We start from the raw sequence: 17640 nt of genomic DNA, 5'->3' as shown, positions 1-17640 counted from the left end.
AACATCAACGTGTGGTTGCCTCTCACACGCCCCTCATTGGGAACCTGGCCCACAACCCAGGCATGTGCCCTGACTTGGAATCGAACTGGCAACCCTTTGGTTCACAGGCCTGCACTCAGTCCACTGAGCTACACCAGCCAGGGCTGTATCTGTTTGTATAGGATTATCATCCATGTTTCAGGAAGAGCTTTCACAGAGTGTATAAATGTTAATAACTAGATAACTAATCTTTAAGATTTTGGTTATTTGACATCACACAATCTTGATGAGTGATAAGCAGGATATTTTTCCCCAAATAGATGTTAATGCAATGTTTTATGTTTAAAAAAAAAAGACATCTCAGCAATTACCATTGTGCTTGGGCAGAATGAAATGAAAATGAAAAAGTACCATCTTAGCAGAGACAATGTCTATGAAATACAAGACTACCAACTTGCATCTCCTCTTGTAAAATACTGTTGAGATATATATACATCACGATGCAAAGAGGATTCAGTAATATTAATGCATGTCAAGCACCTTGTACAGTAAAGGGCACATAAATAAATATATTTTACTTCTCTTCCCATTTCCTCGCATGTGAACTTGAAGAGGGGAAATGAGAAGCAAAGTAGAAGTTTAGGACAAACCTAGCTAGCACTTCCCTTCCAGTTCTGAGCCTACTGTTACCACCACCAGACCAGACTGAACTGAGGCACTACAGCAGCCACTTACAGGGCTGTGTTCTCAACTGGGCCATGTGGCTATGAAAAAAAGACACTGCTTCATCCAATGTAAGACTGTTTCTGTCTCATCTGAGTTGATGTAATCCAGATTATATTCTGAATTTCCAATGTTTTCTTATCAAAAATACAAGTTTCTTTACAAGTTCATGGTGTCTGTTGGTGCCTGGCATAAAAAGCTCTCCCTTGGTGCCTGAAGTAAAAAGCTCTCCATCAATGTCATATCTGTTGTGAATATTTTTCCCACTTTGTGCTTTGCTTTCATTTTTATGATTTTTGACCCCCCAAAATCTACTTTTTTAGACCAGTCTATGCATTTTCTCCTATGATCATTTCTATCATCTTATCAATAGAAATTTCTTTCTCATCCATGGATGAGTTAGTACTTACATATTTTTAAATCTTTTAATGATTTCATCATTTACATTTAACTCTTTGATCCACTTATAATGTGTGTGTGTGTGTGTGTGTGTGTGTGTGTGTGTGAAAAACTAAGTGAGGCTATAAATTGTTTTTTTTTATTTTAAATAAAGACAGCACTATTTATTATTCCATCCCTTCCTTCCACAGTGATTTTTGTGGTGTCTCCTTTATTTGTGGTGATTCTCTCTAAGGGAGGAAAGTATATCAGAGTCATTCAGGAAACTTTTTAAAAATTCACTTAACTCCACTTTGCAAGATTCTAGCACATCATGACTAACAGAATCTTAGCTTTCCCTCATATTTATTCCTGCTCCTACTCTTTTGAGAGCCATTAATTTGTCATATAATCTTCTCATGTATCATTCAAGGTCTGCTTAGAGATATGTATTCTGTTTCACTGATAGGTGTATCTTTGTATCTGTGCCACAGCATTCTCCTTATTAAAGGATAAGAATAGATTTTAATATCTGGTAAAATGAATTTCCATTTATATTTTAAAAGGCTAAAAAATAATTAGCCCATTAACACGTTTCTGCAAAATCCAGGTTGCCTGTTGAGAACACAATTTCATGCTGTTTTTCTCTTGTGGATAACTTTCAGTAAGGCTTTGCTTCAAAGAGTTGTAATTACTAGTTCTACTTTTTATAGTACTGAAAAGAAGTTGAAAATAAGACCTTCTGTACTAGAACAGAGTTTTCTTTTTCCAGTGACCTGATCTTAGAAATTCAACCACCATCAAACCCAGCTCTTCCCAGAATAATTTTTAAAACTAGCAGCAATACTCAGCATTTAGGTCTCTCTCTGGCAGTCAGGCAGTTAACTTTGCCTTTGTTTGGTTTTGCAATGTGAGATGTTATCTTGAAACTTTTTCTGGAGATTTTTTGTAAGGTGAGGATACATTACTTCTGAATTTCCTTTTTCTGTATGCTTCTAGAACTAAACCTTGGGTTACAGGAAGTAGGGACAGTGTTTCCTGCTTGCATATGCTAACACTTAATAGAAAAATAAACTTGCTAAGTCACTACTATGGGTTTTTTTTTTCCTAAAAATTTAGAAACATTCTCAGGATTCAGGTTACTCTAAGGCATGTTATTAGTGAAATTTCTATTGGTAAACAGACATGTTGACTTCTATCAAAATTTATCTTACCACAAATACTATAGCAAGATTTAACTCAGTATACTTTTAAATTTTTTAATGAGTGCCATTGTATAGGGCTTTATAGAGGACATCTCACTTAATAAAATTTTGAGACAGCTTCTAGAACTATGAGTCTATTTGTTTCTTTTAATATTTCATAAAACTAATAATAATAAATTATGTAATTTAACCATTCAAATTGTATGTTTGTAAGAGATACATGTAGGAGTATAAAATATTTACCAGTAATGTAAAATAAATTAATTTTGAGAACATGATGGAAAGCAATATTTAAAATCATATAAACAGAAATTCTGAATTTCAGGTAGGCAGTGTTAACCTTGTCAAAGCAAGGCAGTTAATAAAAATTTTATTACTTTTTCTGAGCCTCTAATTTTTCTGCAAATTTTAAATTTTATTCTCAAATGGTTTTGTTTTTGAAATATAATTCTGCATTGACCTATTCTTTTTTCAACCAATTGTGTGTACTTATTGAAATAGAGCTGAGCGCTAATTATATACAAGCCAAATCTCATGAAAATAAATTTAGCCTTAACAAAATTCTTCATACTTTTTTTTCATGCTCTTCAATATTGCTTTCTCAGCAAGTGGTCCACCTGAAGTTCCAAGAAGTGTTCTGACTATAAATAATTCTTATACACTGTGACACAAACTTATGGATGGGTCCTTGGAGTTTGTCAGAACAGTCTTTTACATTTCTGGCCAAGATGGAGGCATAGGTAGAAATGCTTCGGTTCCTTGCACAACCAAAAGAAGAATAACAACCAATTTGAAAATAATTAACAGCCAGAATTGCCAGAAAAGCAATCTGCATGGAACCCTGACAACTAAGGAGTTAAAGAAACTTTCATCCAGACCAGGAAGAAGGACATAGGGAGACAGGCAGCCTGGCAGGTGGAGAGGACCCACAGCAAAGCAGCAGGTAGAGCTAGTGAGGAGGGGCTGACTCACTGGGAAACTAAAGACTCAAAACCTCTAGCTGTAAATACTGTGGGGATTGCAAAGGTGGGAGAAACTCCCAGTCTCACAGGAGAGTTTGTTGGAAAGTGGGGCTAGAACACAGAAAGTAGCATTGTTCCCTCTCAGACCCCACCCCCCAGACAGCACCACAATGCAGCAAAGAGGGTTGCCCCACCCAAGCAAATACCTAAGACCCAGCCCCCTTACAACTTAACAGGTGTACTGAGACAAAGAAATATGGCCCAAATGAAAGAACAGATCAAAACTCCAGAAAAAGAGCTAAGTGACAAGAAGATAGACAACCTATCTGATGCAGAATTCAAAACACTGGTAAATCAGGATGCTCACAGAACTGATTGACCACAGTCTCAAAATGAAGGAACAAATGAAGGCTACACAAAGTGAAATTAAGCAAAATATACAGGGAACCAACAGTGAAGGGAAGGAAATCAAACAAATAATGAAGGAAAACTTCCCCAATCTGGTGAAGGAAATAAACTTCCAGGAAGTCCTGGAAGCCCAGAGAGTCCCAAAGAAGTTAGAGCCAAGGAGGAACACACCAAGGCACATCATCATTAAGTTACCCAAGGTTACATTTAAGGAGAGAATCTTAAAAGCAGTAAGAGGAAAGGAGACAGTTACCTACAAAGAAGTGCCTATAAGACTGTTAGCTGATTTCTCAAAAGAAACCTTACAGGCAAGAAGGGGCTGGAAAGAAGTATTCCAAGTCATGAAAGGCAAGGACCTACAGTCTAGATTACTCTAGTCAGCAAACCCTTCATTTAGAATGGAAGGGCAGATAAAGTGCTTCCCAGATAAGGTCAAGTTAAAGGAATTCATTACCACCAAGCCCATATTATATGAAATGTTAAAGGGACTTATCTAAGAAATAGAAGATCAAAACTATGAACAGTAAAATGACAACAAACTCACAACTGTCAACAACCAAACCTAAAAAAAAAACTAAGCAAACAACTAGAACAGTAACAGAATCAGAGAAACAGAGATCACATGGAGGGTTATCAGTGAGGAGTGGGAGGGGGGAGAATGTGGGAAGAAGGTACAGGGAATAAGAAGCAAAATTGGTAGGTACAAAATAGACAGGGGGAGGTTAAGAATAGTATAGGAAATAGAGAAGCCAAAGAACTTATATGTACAACCCATAGACATGAACTCAGGGGGGCGGGGGAATGCTAAAGGGTAGGGTGGTACAGTGTGGAGGGGGAATAAAGAGAAGAAACAATTGGGGCAACTGTAATATCATAGTCAATTAAATATACTTTTAAAAACCAGAACAGGCTTCTGCATATTCAATCAATGGCATTATGATTCTGTGTTTGACCAAAGAACAAATGCCAGCCAAACTTTTGAGAATGGTTTCCTTATTACAGCTGTATGATGTTCTCTGCAGCTATGACCAGGACTAGGTAAAAAAATGAAATACACCCCCTTTTATTATTCTGTTAAGCACCTCTTCTCCCCTTCCTGTCTCATTCATTCACTCATTCATTCAATTATTCAACAAATATGTACTGATACGTATGCCAGGCAAGGCACTAAATAAACTCTGGGAAATCAGTGATGAGTAACATCTCTTTCTCTTAGATCTTACTCTTTAGTTATTTTGAACATTCATGAAAATTTCAGAATTTGCTCCTTTTAATTCTAATCTACAGTGTTCTTTATTATTATGAACTATTTCAAACACTCAGAAATATACCAAAAATAATATAACAAATACCCATATACTACCACACAGTTTTAACAGACATTAACATTTTACTATGTTTGCTTCAAAGCTCTCCAGATATAACCATTTAATTTTAGTTGGTGTGCGTGTTGTGTATATTACCATGCATGTTTTTTTTATTTTTATTGTGTAAATATATACCCATAAAGAATATGGTACTGTTTCATGTATTTTTGTATTTTACTTAACTGCTTTCATATGTTACATACCCTTTTGCAATTCGTGTTTTATTCAACATTGTTTTTAAGGATTCCGTTGATGCATGCAGGTGTAGTTCATTTCATTTAAGTGCTATGCAGTACTCTCTTTTGTGAATAAGCCACAGGTTAGTTCTCCATTCATTGCTGATGCATACTCACTTAGGTTCTTTCCAATTGTTTACTACTGTTAACAGTAGTTTACTGAGCATCATTACATATGTGTTCTTCTATATGTGTTTGAGGTTCTGTAAGTCATATAGGATATGCATATCTTCAATTTTATTTTGTCAGAGTGTGGTTCAAGGCTAAGGTTTAAGTCCTATTGCTAAGCTATAGAATTCTTAGCTTATCTGTTTGATTTTACTGTGCAATATTTAAATTCTTCCCATTTTATCTAAGCAGTGATTTCATTTCTTTATTAGAAGTTTATTATCACTTCATCTGTTATAGAGGTTTAGGCATCAATGAATACAGTGGCAAATTTACAAGCTTTTTAAGTGACAACATATATTTTCTGACATTTTAAATCAGTCCTCCAATCATTTAACTTACTTTTAAACACACTTTAAATTAGAATTAGGTACTAGTTTTGAGTAACTACTTTAGTGACTTGAGAAACTGTGACATTTCCTTTAATTATTCTGTTGTTAAAGCCATAAATTTAACTTTATAATCTATGTCAAGAGTGTTAGCTTAACAATATATTTTGAAAAGATTTACATACAGATTTAAAAATCTAGTGACCAGTGTAAGCTTTTCAATATCACGAATAAGAAAAGAGCTTTGAGAAGAACCGACCCTTGTAAATGCTTGAGTTTTGTTTTGTAATATTTAGTTATTCAAGGAATTAAGAGGCTTTTTAATATGTTTACCTCAAATGCTTTAAGAAGTAGTCTGAATTTTAGCTACAGTAGACATATCATGAAGGGGGTATCCTGGTTTAAATTCTGAAGTGCTTTCACTCCTGCTTGATTCCCCTTGAAATCCTCTAGAAAGAAGTTGGCACATTATTTTGCGGATATTACTAGACATCAGGAAATACATGACTGGATCTAAGCAGCTATTGAAAGATGAGAAAACCAGCATAATTTCATTGGTTTTGTGAATGATTTCCTTCCAATAACAAGATGGCACATTTAGCTGTAAAGAAATGTAGACAAATCGGAAGGCATGATAGGGAACAAAACATAGAGTAAAAATTATAAGCACAATAAAGGAATTCCGGGCTGTAGTGGCATATTTGCCAGAATTAGGAAATTTTGACCTCCTTTTAGAAATCCTCATTAGATTCTTGCCGATCTTAATATATGAAAGGATTATTAGTAGGAAAATTAGCCAGAACATTACCACAAGAACTAAATTAAAAATTGCTTCTCCTTTTGCATTAAGCTTATCTCTATAATGGAAACACATTGTGGAATTGTGACCTCCTTTCTTAAGGGTTAAAATGATCATAATTAAAAACCCAGTAAGAGCTACTGTCCATACTGTACAGCAAACATAAATACTTTGTTTGGTTGTTATTGCCTTCCGTTGTTGTACAGACCGATTAATTTTTATGTAGCGATCCAAGCTGATGAATCCAAGCAAGATAATGCTAATGTACATGTTCATATAAAATAGTGTTCCCACAACCTTGCAAAGAATCACACCTAGTGTCCACTTGTTTTCATTAATGTGATACATTATTCGGAAAGGGAGGCAGAAGATAAGTAAGAGGTCTGCAATGGCTACATTAAGGAGGTAAATCTGAATGGAATTTCTTTTACGGTGGATACCCAGAAATACATAGAGGGCAATTATGTTTCCAAATAGTCCCACAATGAAAATAACAGAGTAGAATGCAGTTAACACACGAGACAGTAATTTTTCATCCATGGCACAGGCAGTAGAATTTGGTGTTCCTGAGTTGTGTGGTGCTTGGTCGCTGTGGTTAGTTACAAAGCATGCTCCCTGGGAGGAGCAAGGCCATCTGCTGACTGAAGTAGTCGTCATTGTTATGGTGTGACTTCTCTTCTTCTGTAGGGATCAAAAAGTGAAGGTACCAAATGACATGTTCTTCATGTGTAGCTTTTATAAGGTCTTCAGATTTTTCCTACAACAGAATGCCAAACATTGAGTCATTTGCTAGTTTAATAAGTTACTTTCACTCTAAACATAAATAATAAATTATTTTTTTCAGACATTGTAAGAAACTTTATTTGTATCCTATTTTGGATCATTTGAGTATCTACACTATGTATGTAGCACCACTATGGTATTAAAACCAAACAGCAGAAAATATAATAGAATCTTATGGAATATCCTGTTCTAACCTTTCCTGTGTCTGTGTATATGTTCAAGGTTTGTTTTATTTATTATATTAAAATAAGTAACTGAAATATGAAATCATCTTCATTCAGGGAGGTTGTTATAGGAATAGAGATGGAGGTGAAGAGAAATGACAGCTCATATTTTTCAAAGATAAGCATCAATTTCCCTAATGGTAGTTATAGCCATAATTGAGCTGGGCCCACTGCTGGCCTCTGCCCAGCTTTCTACCTTGGTTCCTTCCCTCATATGTGACGTTCTTTTATTCTGACACACATTGCCACATGGCATACAACTGGTAAACTGTGGCAGTCTCTCATTGCATAGTGGGAATAGAGAAAAGGGTCCTAACTGTCTTCCTTTTCAACTTAAGACCAGGTCGGGCACACTAAAATCATTTGCCTACAGGAGCATGCAATTAACATAACAGACCCTGGGAGCACCACTTGCCTGCACAAAAGAGAAAAGTTGAAGGGAGTTGAAGGAAATAGGCACCTTTCCCTGGAGATGTGAACGCTTACAAGGACATAGAGAAAAGGATTTCACCTTAAATATGTATCTTCGGAAAACAGAACAAGAATCAATGAGTAGAAATTGCAGAAACAGATGTTGCTTTCTTTTAAAGAAATAGTTTTTTGGTTGTTTTTTGTTTGTTTGTTTTGTTTTGTTTTAAGAATGAAGCCATCTATCTTGGGGGTCACTAAGGGTCTTACCACCAGAGATTGTCCAGATTACTACCAATTGGGTGCTTTGTGGAGGAGATTCTCCGTGGTTCCCAATCCTGGCTGCATATTAGAATCCCCTTGAGGGCTTTATAAAGACACTGATGCCTGGCTTCATCCCCAGATCTGATTTAATTGGTCTGGAATGGGCTCCAGACAATGGTTTCCTTTAAAACCTCCTTCAGAGAATGCTAATATACATGCAGAAATCAACCCTTTAGCAACACAGCTGAACCATTAACTAATTTTTATTTATCATTTGCTGTGTACCAGGCAGTATGTTAAGCACAGTTGTGATATTTCATTTGCATAATCCTTAAAATAACCATGTGAGGTAACTATTACAAAAGAGTTCATGAAAGATCAAGGGGTTATGATCTTTACCTATGACCACACATATCTTAGATGGCAGTACCAAGTTGGGACTCAGATCTGTCTAGCTTTTAGAGCCCCTGATCCTTTTCACCAAGCCTCTCTCCTCCTCATCACATATGATCAGTTATTAATGATGAGTTCTTTATTAATGATGAGTTCTGTCAGCAGTATTTTGAGATGATTCCTTTAACATTATCCACATCAGCAGTTCTAAGAAGGGATTATGCCATCTAGCTTAACTTCTTTGGAAAAGATATTAATCTTTTTAGTTGCTATGTCCATTATAGCAAGTAATAAGTACAGTCAAACCTTGGTTCTCCAAGTTGCCCTGTGTCGAACAGTTCGGTTCTCGACCAACTTGTTCATGGAGAAAATGCCTTGGTTGTCGAACAAAACTTCAGTTCTCAACCTGACAACCCTTTCATGCTGATACCTGTATGATCAGTCATGCATCACTTAGGGGACAAACAAAGGAGAGAATGTTCGAGTATGAGTGTGATTCAGTTTTTGAACAAATAGCTGCTCAAACACCCTTCCAGAACAAATTAAGTTTGAGAACTGAGGTTCTACCACAAAAAAGTTTAACAAATCATTCACCAGAATGTTCAGTACTTACCCCAGAACATACCTTCCAACTTCCTTCTAGACCTGCTATCCTTAATCAAGATGTTTCTAGAAAGCTGCTAGCACAAAATACATATCCTAAAACCACTTGCCTCAGCTCTAACCTGCAAATATAATAAATAATAGTTAGACAAGATCACCAGTAAGCCTTTCTGGTTTTGCTTTATTTTCAGACTTAAAGAAAATAAGGCAAAAGCAATGTATTTGTTTAAATAGTAATACTAGCCATCATTTAGAACCATGTATTAGATGGCTAGTGTTCAGTCATTTACTGACAAATTAACAAGTTAAATTCTGTTTTAAATGTAATGGCTGCATTTTGCCTCCTTTACAATGTGTCAATAAGGTCAAATCTTATATTTAACCACTATCTGTGTTCTTAAGGGCATTTATTGATGTTTTTAAAACTACTTATTTGATTTATTAACAATTGCTAGTGAAGACAGGAAATGAACCACTATAGCAGACAAATTTCTTGGTGGATATTACTTATGACTTGTGCTATATTGAAGCGGTCACAATGGTTTTCTGATAGAAGATGGTAAATGATTTTGTAGTATTGTTACTTGGAGATTGAAGATTGCAACCCTTTGTTAGTGCTGCATTAGTGTTACCCACCACCACCCTACCTTTGCCAATATTTTTCAACTGGTTTATGTAGGAGCTTTGTGAACCCAACAGATCCCACTGTGGCCCTCAGTGAGCAAAAGCTTTTTAAATGCAATTTGGGTATGTTTGTGCAAACATCACATTGCTATGTTAAAGGACATACCTGTTTGGCAACAGTAGCAACCTATCACCACTTATAGTTTGACTGAATCATGATAATGACTGAATCATTCAGGCCATGTGTCAAAAATTTTTATTTAGATTACAGGTCAAAATGATCATATTTGCATATATTGGGTTAAGTAAAATATATTATTCAGTTTTAAAAACTGCATTAATTGCTGCATGCAGAATGAAAGTTGAAAGCATGTTACTTTGGAAATAATGCTACTAATAATACATTAGTAGTACATTAGGTTTCGTTATAAGCTTAACCATGTCTAAAGCCACATTTTTAAAAATTTTGGGTAGTTGAATTAACTAAAGTGTATTGTGCTTTTGCTTTTCTCTAATACTCACCTTATTTACTTCTGAAGCAGAAAACTTAAAATTTTTTAAACATTTTTTATTGTTCTTCAAGTACAGTTGTTTCTGTTTTCCCCTCAGAAAACTAAAAATGGAACTGCCTTTTGACTCGGCAATTCCACTGCTGGGATTATACCCTAAGAACCCTGAAACACCAATCCAAAAGAACCTGTGTACCCCAATGTTCATAGCAGCACAATTTACAATAGCCAAGTACTGGAAGCAACCTAGGTGCACATTAGTAAATGAGTGGATCAAAAAACTATGGTACAAATCTTAAAATTTAATAAATCTGGTAATTACCATAAAGTAGTAACAGTATAATAAAGAAAATACAATCATTGAAACTAGGGAGACAGCATAACTTAAAAAAGTTAATAAGTTAAACATCATTTATAATACATTGGAAATAAAATCTGTTGCATATGAAAATAACTTTTAATTTGTTTAAGTAGATCTGCAAGTTTTTATGCCAATATACAAAATACAGTACACACAATGTGACAATAACAAGAGTATCAGCTTAAATATTTCCAGTGTCCTAAAGTACTTCAAGTAACTAAGAAGGCAAGTCAAGTCATGGCAGAAGCATTATTCAAGCAGTTATTCAAGTTTCTAAAAACAAAGTGTCACCACAAAGTAGGTTTCACTTTTAATATTCAGCTCTATCAAATTTTAACTAAAATAAAGGGTCATTTGTGTAGTTAAAATCAAGGAATACTCACAGTTTGGGCTCCCTTGAAGTAAAAGGCACTGAACCCCAAGCTTCCCTAGACACAGAGACTCTTCTTGGTATGTCAGCTGGTTTCCTCCATCTGGTCTGTGGTGTAGTTGGTTAGGGCTTTCTTCTTTTTTAACGTTTGCATGCGGTAATAGTTTTTTTCCTCTTTTCTTTCTTTTTTCAATATGACAACCCTCAGACTTCATGTGACAATATTAAAAAGCCCTACCACTATGTAACAACCTTATCTATAAACTCAGTGAACACTTAACTTTAGGAAATTAATCTTTTATATGAATACTTTTACCTTGATAATTGTGGAAAGTTTTCCCTTATGCTTAAAAATAAAAAAGCTTTATAAATTCTAAGCAGAAATATGCATTTTCTCTTTTTTGCTAAGAAATTATACAGAACATGCTATATAAACTTTTTTCTTTAAAGTATTTTATTATTCATAAAGCATAACAGTGGGGATAAAGATACATAAGTAAAAACATAAACTCACACATCACAAAATAATATGTGTGGTGTCACACTATTATGTGATACAATAAATATAACACTTCATTAATTTTATATCGGATCACACAATTTTTAGAAATTGATTTTCTGTTAATGCATTTTACATCCTGAAAATGTATAATCTTAGCAAAGTAATGTTTAATCAATATATTTAAATACTAGTCACTTGCTAATTCAAGATTTCAAATAATTTTTAAATTTATTATGATCTTATGATACAACTGTTATTAGGACTCATAATAGCATGTTCTAAGCTGTGGCAATATTGAGATAAATTTCCAATAATTCTATGAAATTTAAATCATTGTTTACAAGAGTTGCTTGTTCTTGGGGAACAATTTTTCTCTTTGTTTTTAATGTCCAGAATTTGGACTTTATTTTGTAGATAACCAGGAAGCCATAAAGTGTGGTAAAAAGACCCTTATTTGACCATATTTGTTGATGAACTACTGTGAAAAAGTAGAGTATGAATTGACTCAGACTTGTGTGTCTGTGTGCTGTATGGACTTTTAAAACACAATCATTGAATTTGTTTGTTTCTAGATTTGTTTTAGAAATTTAGTTATTCACATAAAGTGACATTCCTGTATTGAATAATACCTTAGTAATGAGTTATTTTACTCATTAATTTTTTAAGTTCTACTTGATTTATACATTACTTTAGTACATTTTCATGTATTCCTTTAAGACTTTGGGTTTATTTTCTAAAACAATCTTATAACTTTAGAACTAAATGAGATTTGTAATGGTACTCTACCTGGTTCATCGCAGTGACAAACTCACCCAAGTAAGTTGAAGTATCGCCTATATTTTAAAGAAAATAATGAAGGAATTCTACAGTTTTTGTTTTGGTCCAAATCTGATATTTAACCGCTGTCTGTCCATTTATGTAATTGCTGGCCCTGCATATTAATGTCACTTTTTTGTTGTCATTTAAAATGAAGGAAGTTAGTTTTTCTTTTCCCCATAGTAGTTTCTCTGCAGCTTTGTTTAATACTTAATAATATTTAACTCATTGAGCTTTAGCTAACATTCTGATCATTCCTGGGTACACATTTCTGAACATCATATTCTTCAGAACTTTTAGTTAGTTATAAATATGACACATGAGACAGAATATTTTTATAAATTGCTAGAATAAAATATTTTGTAGCTCTTTAAACCTCCCAGCCCTCAAACCTCTGAGAAAGAAGATGACTACTGCATTGGCCTGGTTTGATTACTGTATTAGACTGCCAAGAATCTTGTGTATATATTTTGCTGATATATGTCCTAGGGCAAGGGAAACAAAGGAAAAAATAAACATAAGGGACTACAGCAAATTAGAAAGCTTCTGTACAAAATAAGAAACCATCAACAAAATGAAAAGGGAACCCACTGAATGGTAGAACATATTTGCTAATTATACATTTGATAAGGGGTTAATTTCCAAAATTTATAAAGAACTTTCAAAACCCAACACCAAAAAAAAACCCCAATCCAATTAAAAAATGGTCAAAGGACCTGAATAGACATTTCTTCAAAGAGGACATACAAATGGCCAATAAACATATGAAAAAATGCTCAACATCACTAATCATCATAGAAATGCAAATTAAAACCTCAATGAGATATCACCTCACACCTGCCAGAATAGCCACTATCAATAAATCAACAAACAACAAGTGCTAGTGAGGATGTCGAGAAAAGGGAACCCTAGTTCACTCTTGGTGGGAATGCACACTGGTGTAGCCACTGTGAAAAACAATACGGAGTTTCCTCAAAAACTTAAAAATGGAACTGCCTTTAGATCTAGTGATTCTACTTCTGGGAATATATCCTAAGAATCCCAGAACACGAATTCAAATTAACACATGCACCCCTATGTTCATAGCAGAGTTATTTACAATAACCAAGACCTGGAAACAGCCCAAGTGCTCATCAGTAGATGAGTGGATAAAATATAACTGTGGTACATTTACACAATAGTATACTAGATGGCTGTTTAAAAAGAGGAGGAGGCGGAAATCTTACCTTTTGCAACAGCATGGACCTAGAGAATATTATATGAAGTAAAATAAGCCAATCGGTGAAAGACAAATACCATATGATCTCACTTATATGCAAAGTCTAATAAACAAAATAAATTGACAAAATAGAAACAGAGGCATGGATACATGGAATAGACTGACAGCTGTCAGGGGGAAGTGGAAAGACTGGGAGTGGATGAAAGAAGGTGAAGGGATTGGCTAAAGAACATATGTGAACAAACTGACAGTAACCAGAGGGGAGGTGGGAGGGGATAATGGGAGGAAAAGGCGTAAGGGTTTTCAGGAATATGTATAAAGGACACTTGGACAAAACCAAAGGGGGATCAAGGGTGGGAAGTGGGGATGGCTGGGATGAGGGGAAAATGGAGACAACTGTACTTGAACAACAATAAGAAATGTGAAAAAAGGAACATATATGCGCAATCCACAGACAAAGACAAAAGTGTGGTGGTGGTCAGAGGGAAGCAGGGCAAGCGTGGGGGGCAAGGTAGGCAACGGGGGAGATGGGGACATCTGTAATAGTGTAAACAATAAAAATAAAGGAAAAAAGAATTTTGTGTGTATATGTTGTTTTAAAAACAGATAACATTAATTTTACCATCTTAATGATTCTTCAATTTACAGTTCAGTAGTGTTAAATATGTTTATATTGTTGTGTAACAGATCTCTAGACCTTTTTCATATTGCAAACCTAAAGCTCTCTATACCCACTAAGTACTAATTTCCCCTCCCACCCTGGCACCCACCTTTCTACTTGCTTTGATTTTGACTACTTTGTATAATTTGACTAAAATCATACAATATTTGTCCTTTTATGACTAGCTTATTTCATTTAGCATAATATTGCCAAGGTTCACTTATGTTGTAGCATGTAACAGAATTTCCTTCTTTTGAGGTTGCATTGTATATCCACATTTTCTTTATCCATTCATCTGTCAATGGATATTTGAGTTGCTTCCACCTCTTGGCTATTGTGAATAATGCTGAGATAAGCATGGATGTGCAAATATATTAAGCATCCTGACAGAACTTTTTATGACTAAATAAATGCTTATCTATTAGCATTCCTAAAATTGAATAGAAATATTTTCTTCTATATTATGTTAGCTATTTTTCCACACCTAAGCCATCCCTTTTGAAAATATTAATTCTGTTTTTTTTTATCTTTAGTTCCCTTGCCCTACTGTGACCAGATTTGAATATAATCTTTTTCTAGTCCTTCCTTTATATGAGCCTTTTCCTGTTCATTCTGAACTTTCTGCTGTCTGTATGTTCTTAGCTCATTCCTATATATCCTCTTCCCCTTCACCCTCCCTTTCCTCCTTTGTTGTCATCTTATCTTTTTATTTAAGTAAAGATAAAAATAAAAAAGAAGAAATAAATGGATATGCTTGTTTGGTGCCATCTATTAACTGACATCACTGTCCTCTCTTTATCTAAATCCCAACCCTGGTTAAATTCAGTTCACCACCTACTCCAGGCCTGAACTCTGCCAGGTAAAATGAGGAACTAGGTTCAACACACAATCATGATGATTGCTCTCACTTAAAATTATGACCACAAATCCCCAGTGTTTTCATGTGCTGCCAGCAGTCATGCTCTATTTCTTTAGTCTGATGGTTCTCAAAGTATGGTTCCCAGACCAGTAGCATCAACATCACTCAGGAACTTGTTAAAAATGAACATTTTTTTTTACTTCATCCCAAACCTTATGAATCAGAAACTCTGGAGTAGAGGGCAGTAAATCTGTGTGATTTTAACGCAACTGCCTTAGTCAATTCATGCTTCTATTTTTTTAAAATACTTTTTCATACCTTCATTCTTCTCAAATTGCCAACAATCCCCTCCCTTCCCAACTCCCACCTGATGATCAGTTTTATTTCAAAGTAAATGGAAAATAGAAGTACTCAGAAGATAACTTCCTCATCTTCCTGCATGTACATCTGTCTGCATCTACAGGTGCTCCTGTACCCTGCCTTCTTCACTGTCACCAGGACCAACCTCCCATTCCACTTGTGCATCTCATCCCATCCCCCTCTCTCTTTTGGAAATATATTTCCTCTCTACAGATCTTTCCCATCAGCACACAAATGTCTCTCTTTAAAAAACAAAACAAAAACAAACCTCCCTGAAAATCCTTAGGTACTGCTATGGAGTCATCTATTGGACATGCTGTTATGTGAAAATGTTGAATATTTATATGTATTTCCTATTTTCAAAAAAAAGAAAGATAAACCAAAAATTAATACCAATAGTTACCAATGAGAAGAGAGAGGTTGGGAATGAGGAGAGGGGCCAAAAGCTAGAACTCTCTGAATGGTATTTGTTTACAGTTTTCACTTGGGAACTATATACATATTTTATATGATTAAAATATCAAATTAGGTCAAAATCTGATTGAAACAAATTGATCTTACTATGTAAAAAATTGAAAGGATAACCACAGGAAGTCTTTTACCTGGACAAAGTCAAATGGGGGTAGGATTGAGGGTGGGAGATGGGGGTAGGTGGGGTGGGGATAAGTGGTGGTGGGAAAATGGAGACCACTGTATTCAAACATTAATAAAAAATGACTTAAAAAAGTCTTTTAGGTGACTAAAATAAAATGGGGTTGCTTCTACATAATTTTAGACTTACAGAAAAATTCAAAGGACAGTACAAAGAACTACAGACACCTTTTGCTCAGATTTCACATGTCAACATTTTTCTACATTTGTTTTATTCTTCTTAGTCTCTCTTCATCTAGCACTTTATCTACCAACGTATATATACTTCCTCAAAATAAAAAATCCTCTTAATGGCCACAGTATTATTATCAAACTCAAGGAATTTATTATTGAAAGAATATATAGATATTTTTCCAATTTCTCGGCTAAAGGCAGGCCAAGTATCTCTTTTCCCCCTTCTGGTTTCTCACCTCCCATGCCCACAGAGGAAGGGCAGGTTCAGAGAAAAGGCATGCCCAGGGAGGGCAGTGAATTCCCTAGGAGCCCGGCTCAATGAGAGTCATTTAATCTGACCCTTCTTATTTAGGGGTGAAATGAATAAAGAAAACAAAGAGGCTGGGAGGGTGGACCAAAAAGAGCCATCAGCATCCCCTAAAGGCCAAGATAAACTGTAGGTAAAATCAGAAGTTTCAAGAAACATTTTAGCACAAGGTGTAAAATATATTATTCCTTAAACAAATGTAGACTGTCACTCAAAGGAAGAAAATATTGCATGAAAAAGGCAGAAAATATATCTTTCTTGAGCATCCATGCTTCCTGAGTAATTATTTTTTAATTATGTTTAAATTATTGATGCCATACAATATTATATTAGTTTCAGGTGTACAACATAGTGATTAGAATCCTGAGTAATTCTTAGCACCATAGCCCAATATTGGAAGCAAATAATTTCTGAAAAATATTACATAGAACAGGTAAGTCTTTGGAGAAAGCCAAAAGTGAGAATAGGACAAATAATTCAAGTGTCCAAAATAATTCTGGAAGTTTTTACTGTATTACTCTATTGCCATGTTACTTGGTTTTGTGCAAATTGAATTGTTCATCTTAAATTAATCTTTATTTTTGGTTTGTTTTTTATTTGTTTGTTTCTTTGTCTTTCTTTTCAGCCCCACTGTGTTCTCCTCGCCTCAAAGGAAAACTCGGCACCTGTTAAACTTGGGGGCTTTGGGGTAGCTATTCAGTTAGGGGAGTCTGGACTTGTAGCTGGAGGTAAGAACACTTTTAAAAATATTCTTCAAAACCTGGTCACTTTTAGGCTGATGTAAAACTTTCAAAGTAAATATTAGCCTGTCTTCAGTGTTTCATACCCTGTTCCACCCAACCCTACCCTGCCCCCCAAAAGTACCATCATACAGTTTTGAATTTAATAACTCTGTAGTCACAACTAGAATTTTAGTCCCTTAAGAATAGGCTGTCCTTTTATTATTTGTATCCTCCATACTTAACAGAGAAAAGACCCTACATAAAGAAATATTTGAA

General features: G+C 35.0%; 2 protein-coding genes across 15 annotated transcripts in view; one reads left to right on the top strand and one right to left on the bottom strand.

Annotated features, from left to right (window-relative positions):
* The window catches only part of CASK (calcium/calmodulin dependent serine protein kinase), a 422712-nt gene that overhangs the window by 234521 nt on the left and 170551 nt on the right, over positions 1–17640 (top strand). For all 11 annotated transcript variants that reach the window (XM_045860500.1, XM_045860508.1, XM_045860504.1 and 8 more), the window contains exon 6: positions 17268–17370. In XM_045860500.1, the coding sequence (XP_045716456.1) occupies positions 17268–17370 (103 nt within the window). The remainder of the gene's footprint in view (positions 1–17267; positions 17371–17640) is intronic.
* GPR34 (G protein-coupled receptor 34) lies at positions 4924–11230 on the bottom strand. 4 transcript variants are annotated; one of them, XM_045860512.1, is made up of 4 exons: positions 11107–11230; positions 9240–9351; positions 8933–9078; positions 4924–7311 (listed from the first exon to the last, which is right to left on the bottom strand). In XM_045860512.1, exon 4 carries the CDS (start codon positions 7209–7211, stop codon positions 6099–6101), a length of 1113 nt encoding a protein of 370 aa, XP_045716468.1. In that variant the 5' UTR covers positions 7212–7311; positions 8933–9078; positions 9240–9351; positions 11107–11230; the 3' UTR covers positions 4924–6098. The 4 variants fall into 4 exon arrangements, with proteins under 4 accessions (XP_045716468.1, XP_045716469.1, XP_045716466.1 ...); XM_045860513.1 differs by having other exon boundaries at positions 9252–9351; XM_045860510.1 differs by lacking the exon at positions 8933–9078.

Source organism: Phyllostomus hastatus, unplaced genomic scaffold, assembly GCF_019186645.2.
Source record: "Phyllostomus hastatus isolate PE091 unplaced genomic scaffold, TTU_PhHast_1.1 phas_scaffold_200, whole genome shotgun sequence".
Taxonomy (NCBI): domain Eukaryota; kingdom Metazoa; phylum Chordata; class Mammalia; order Chiroptera; family Phyllostomidae; genus Phyllostomus; species Phyllostomus hastatus.
The sequence above is the reverse complement of the archived record's forward strand: the minus strand, read 5'-3'. Positions and strand labels throughout refer to the sequence as shown.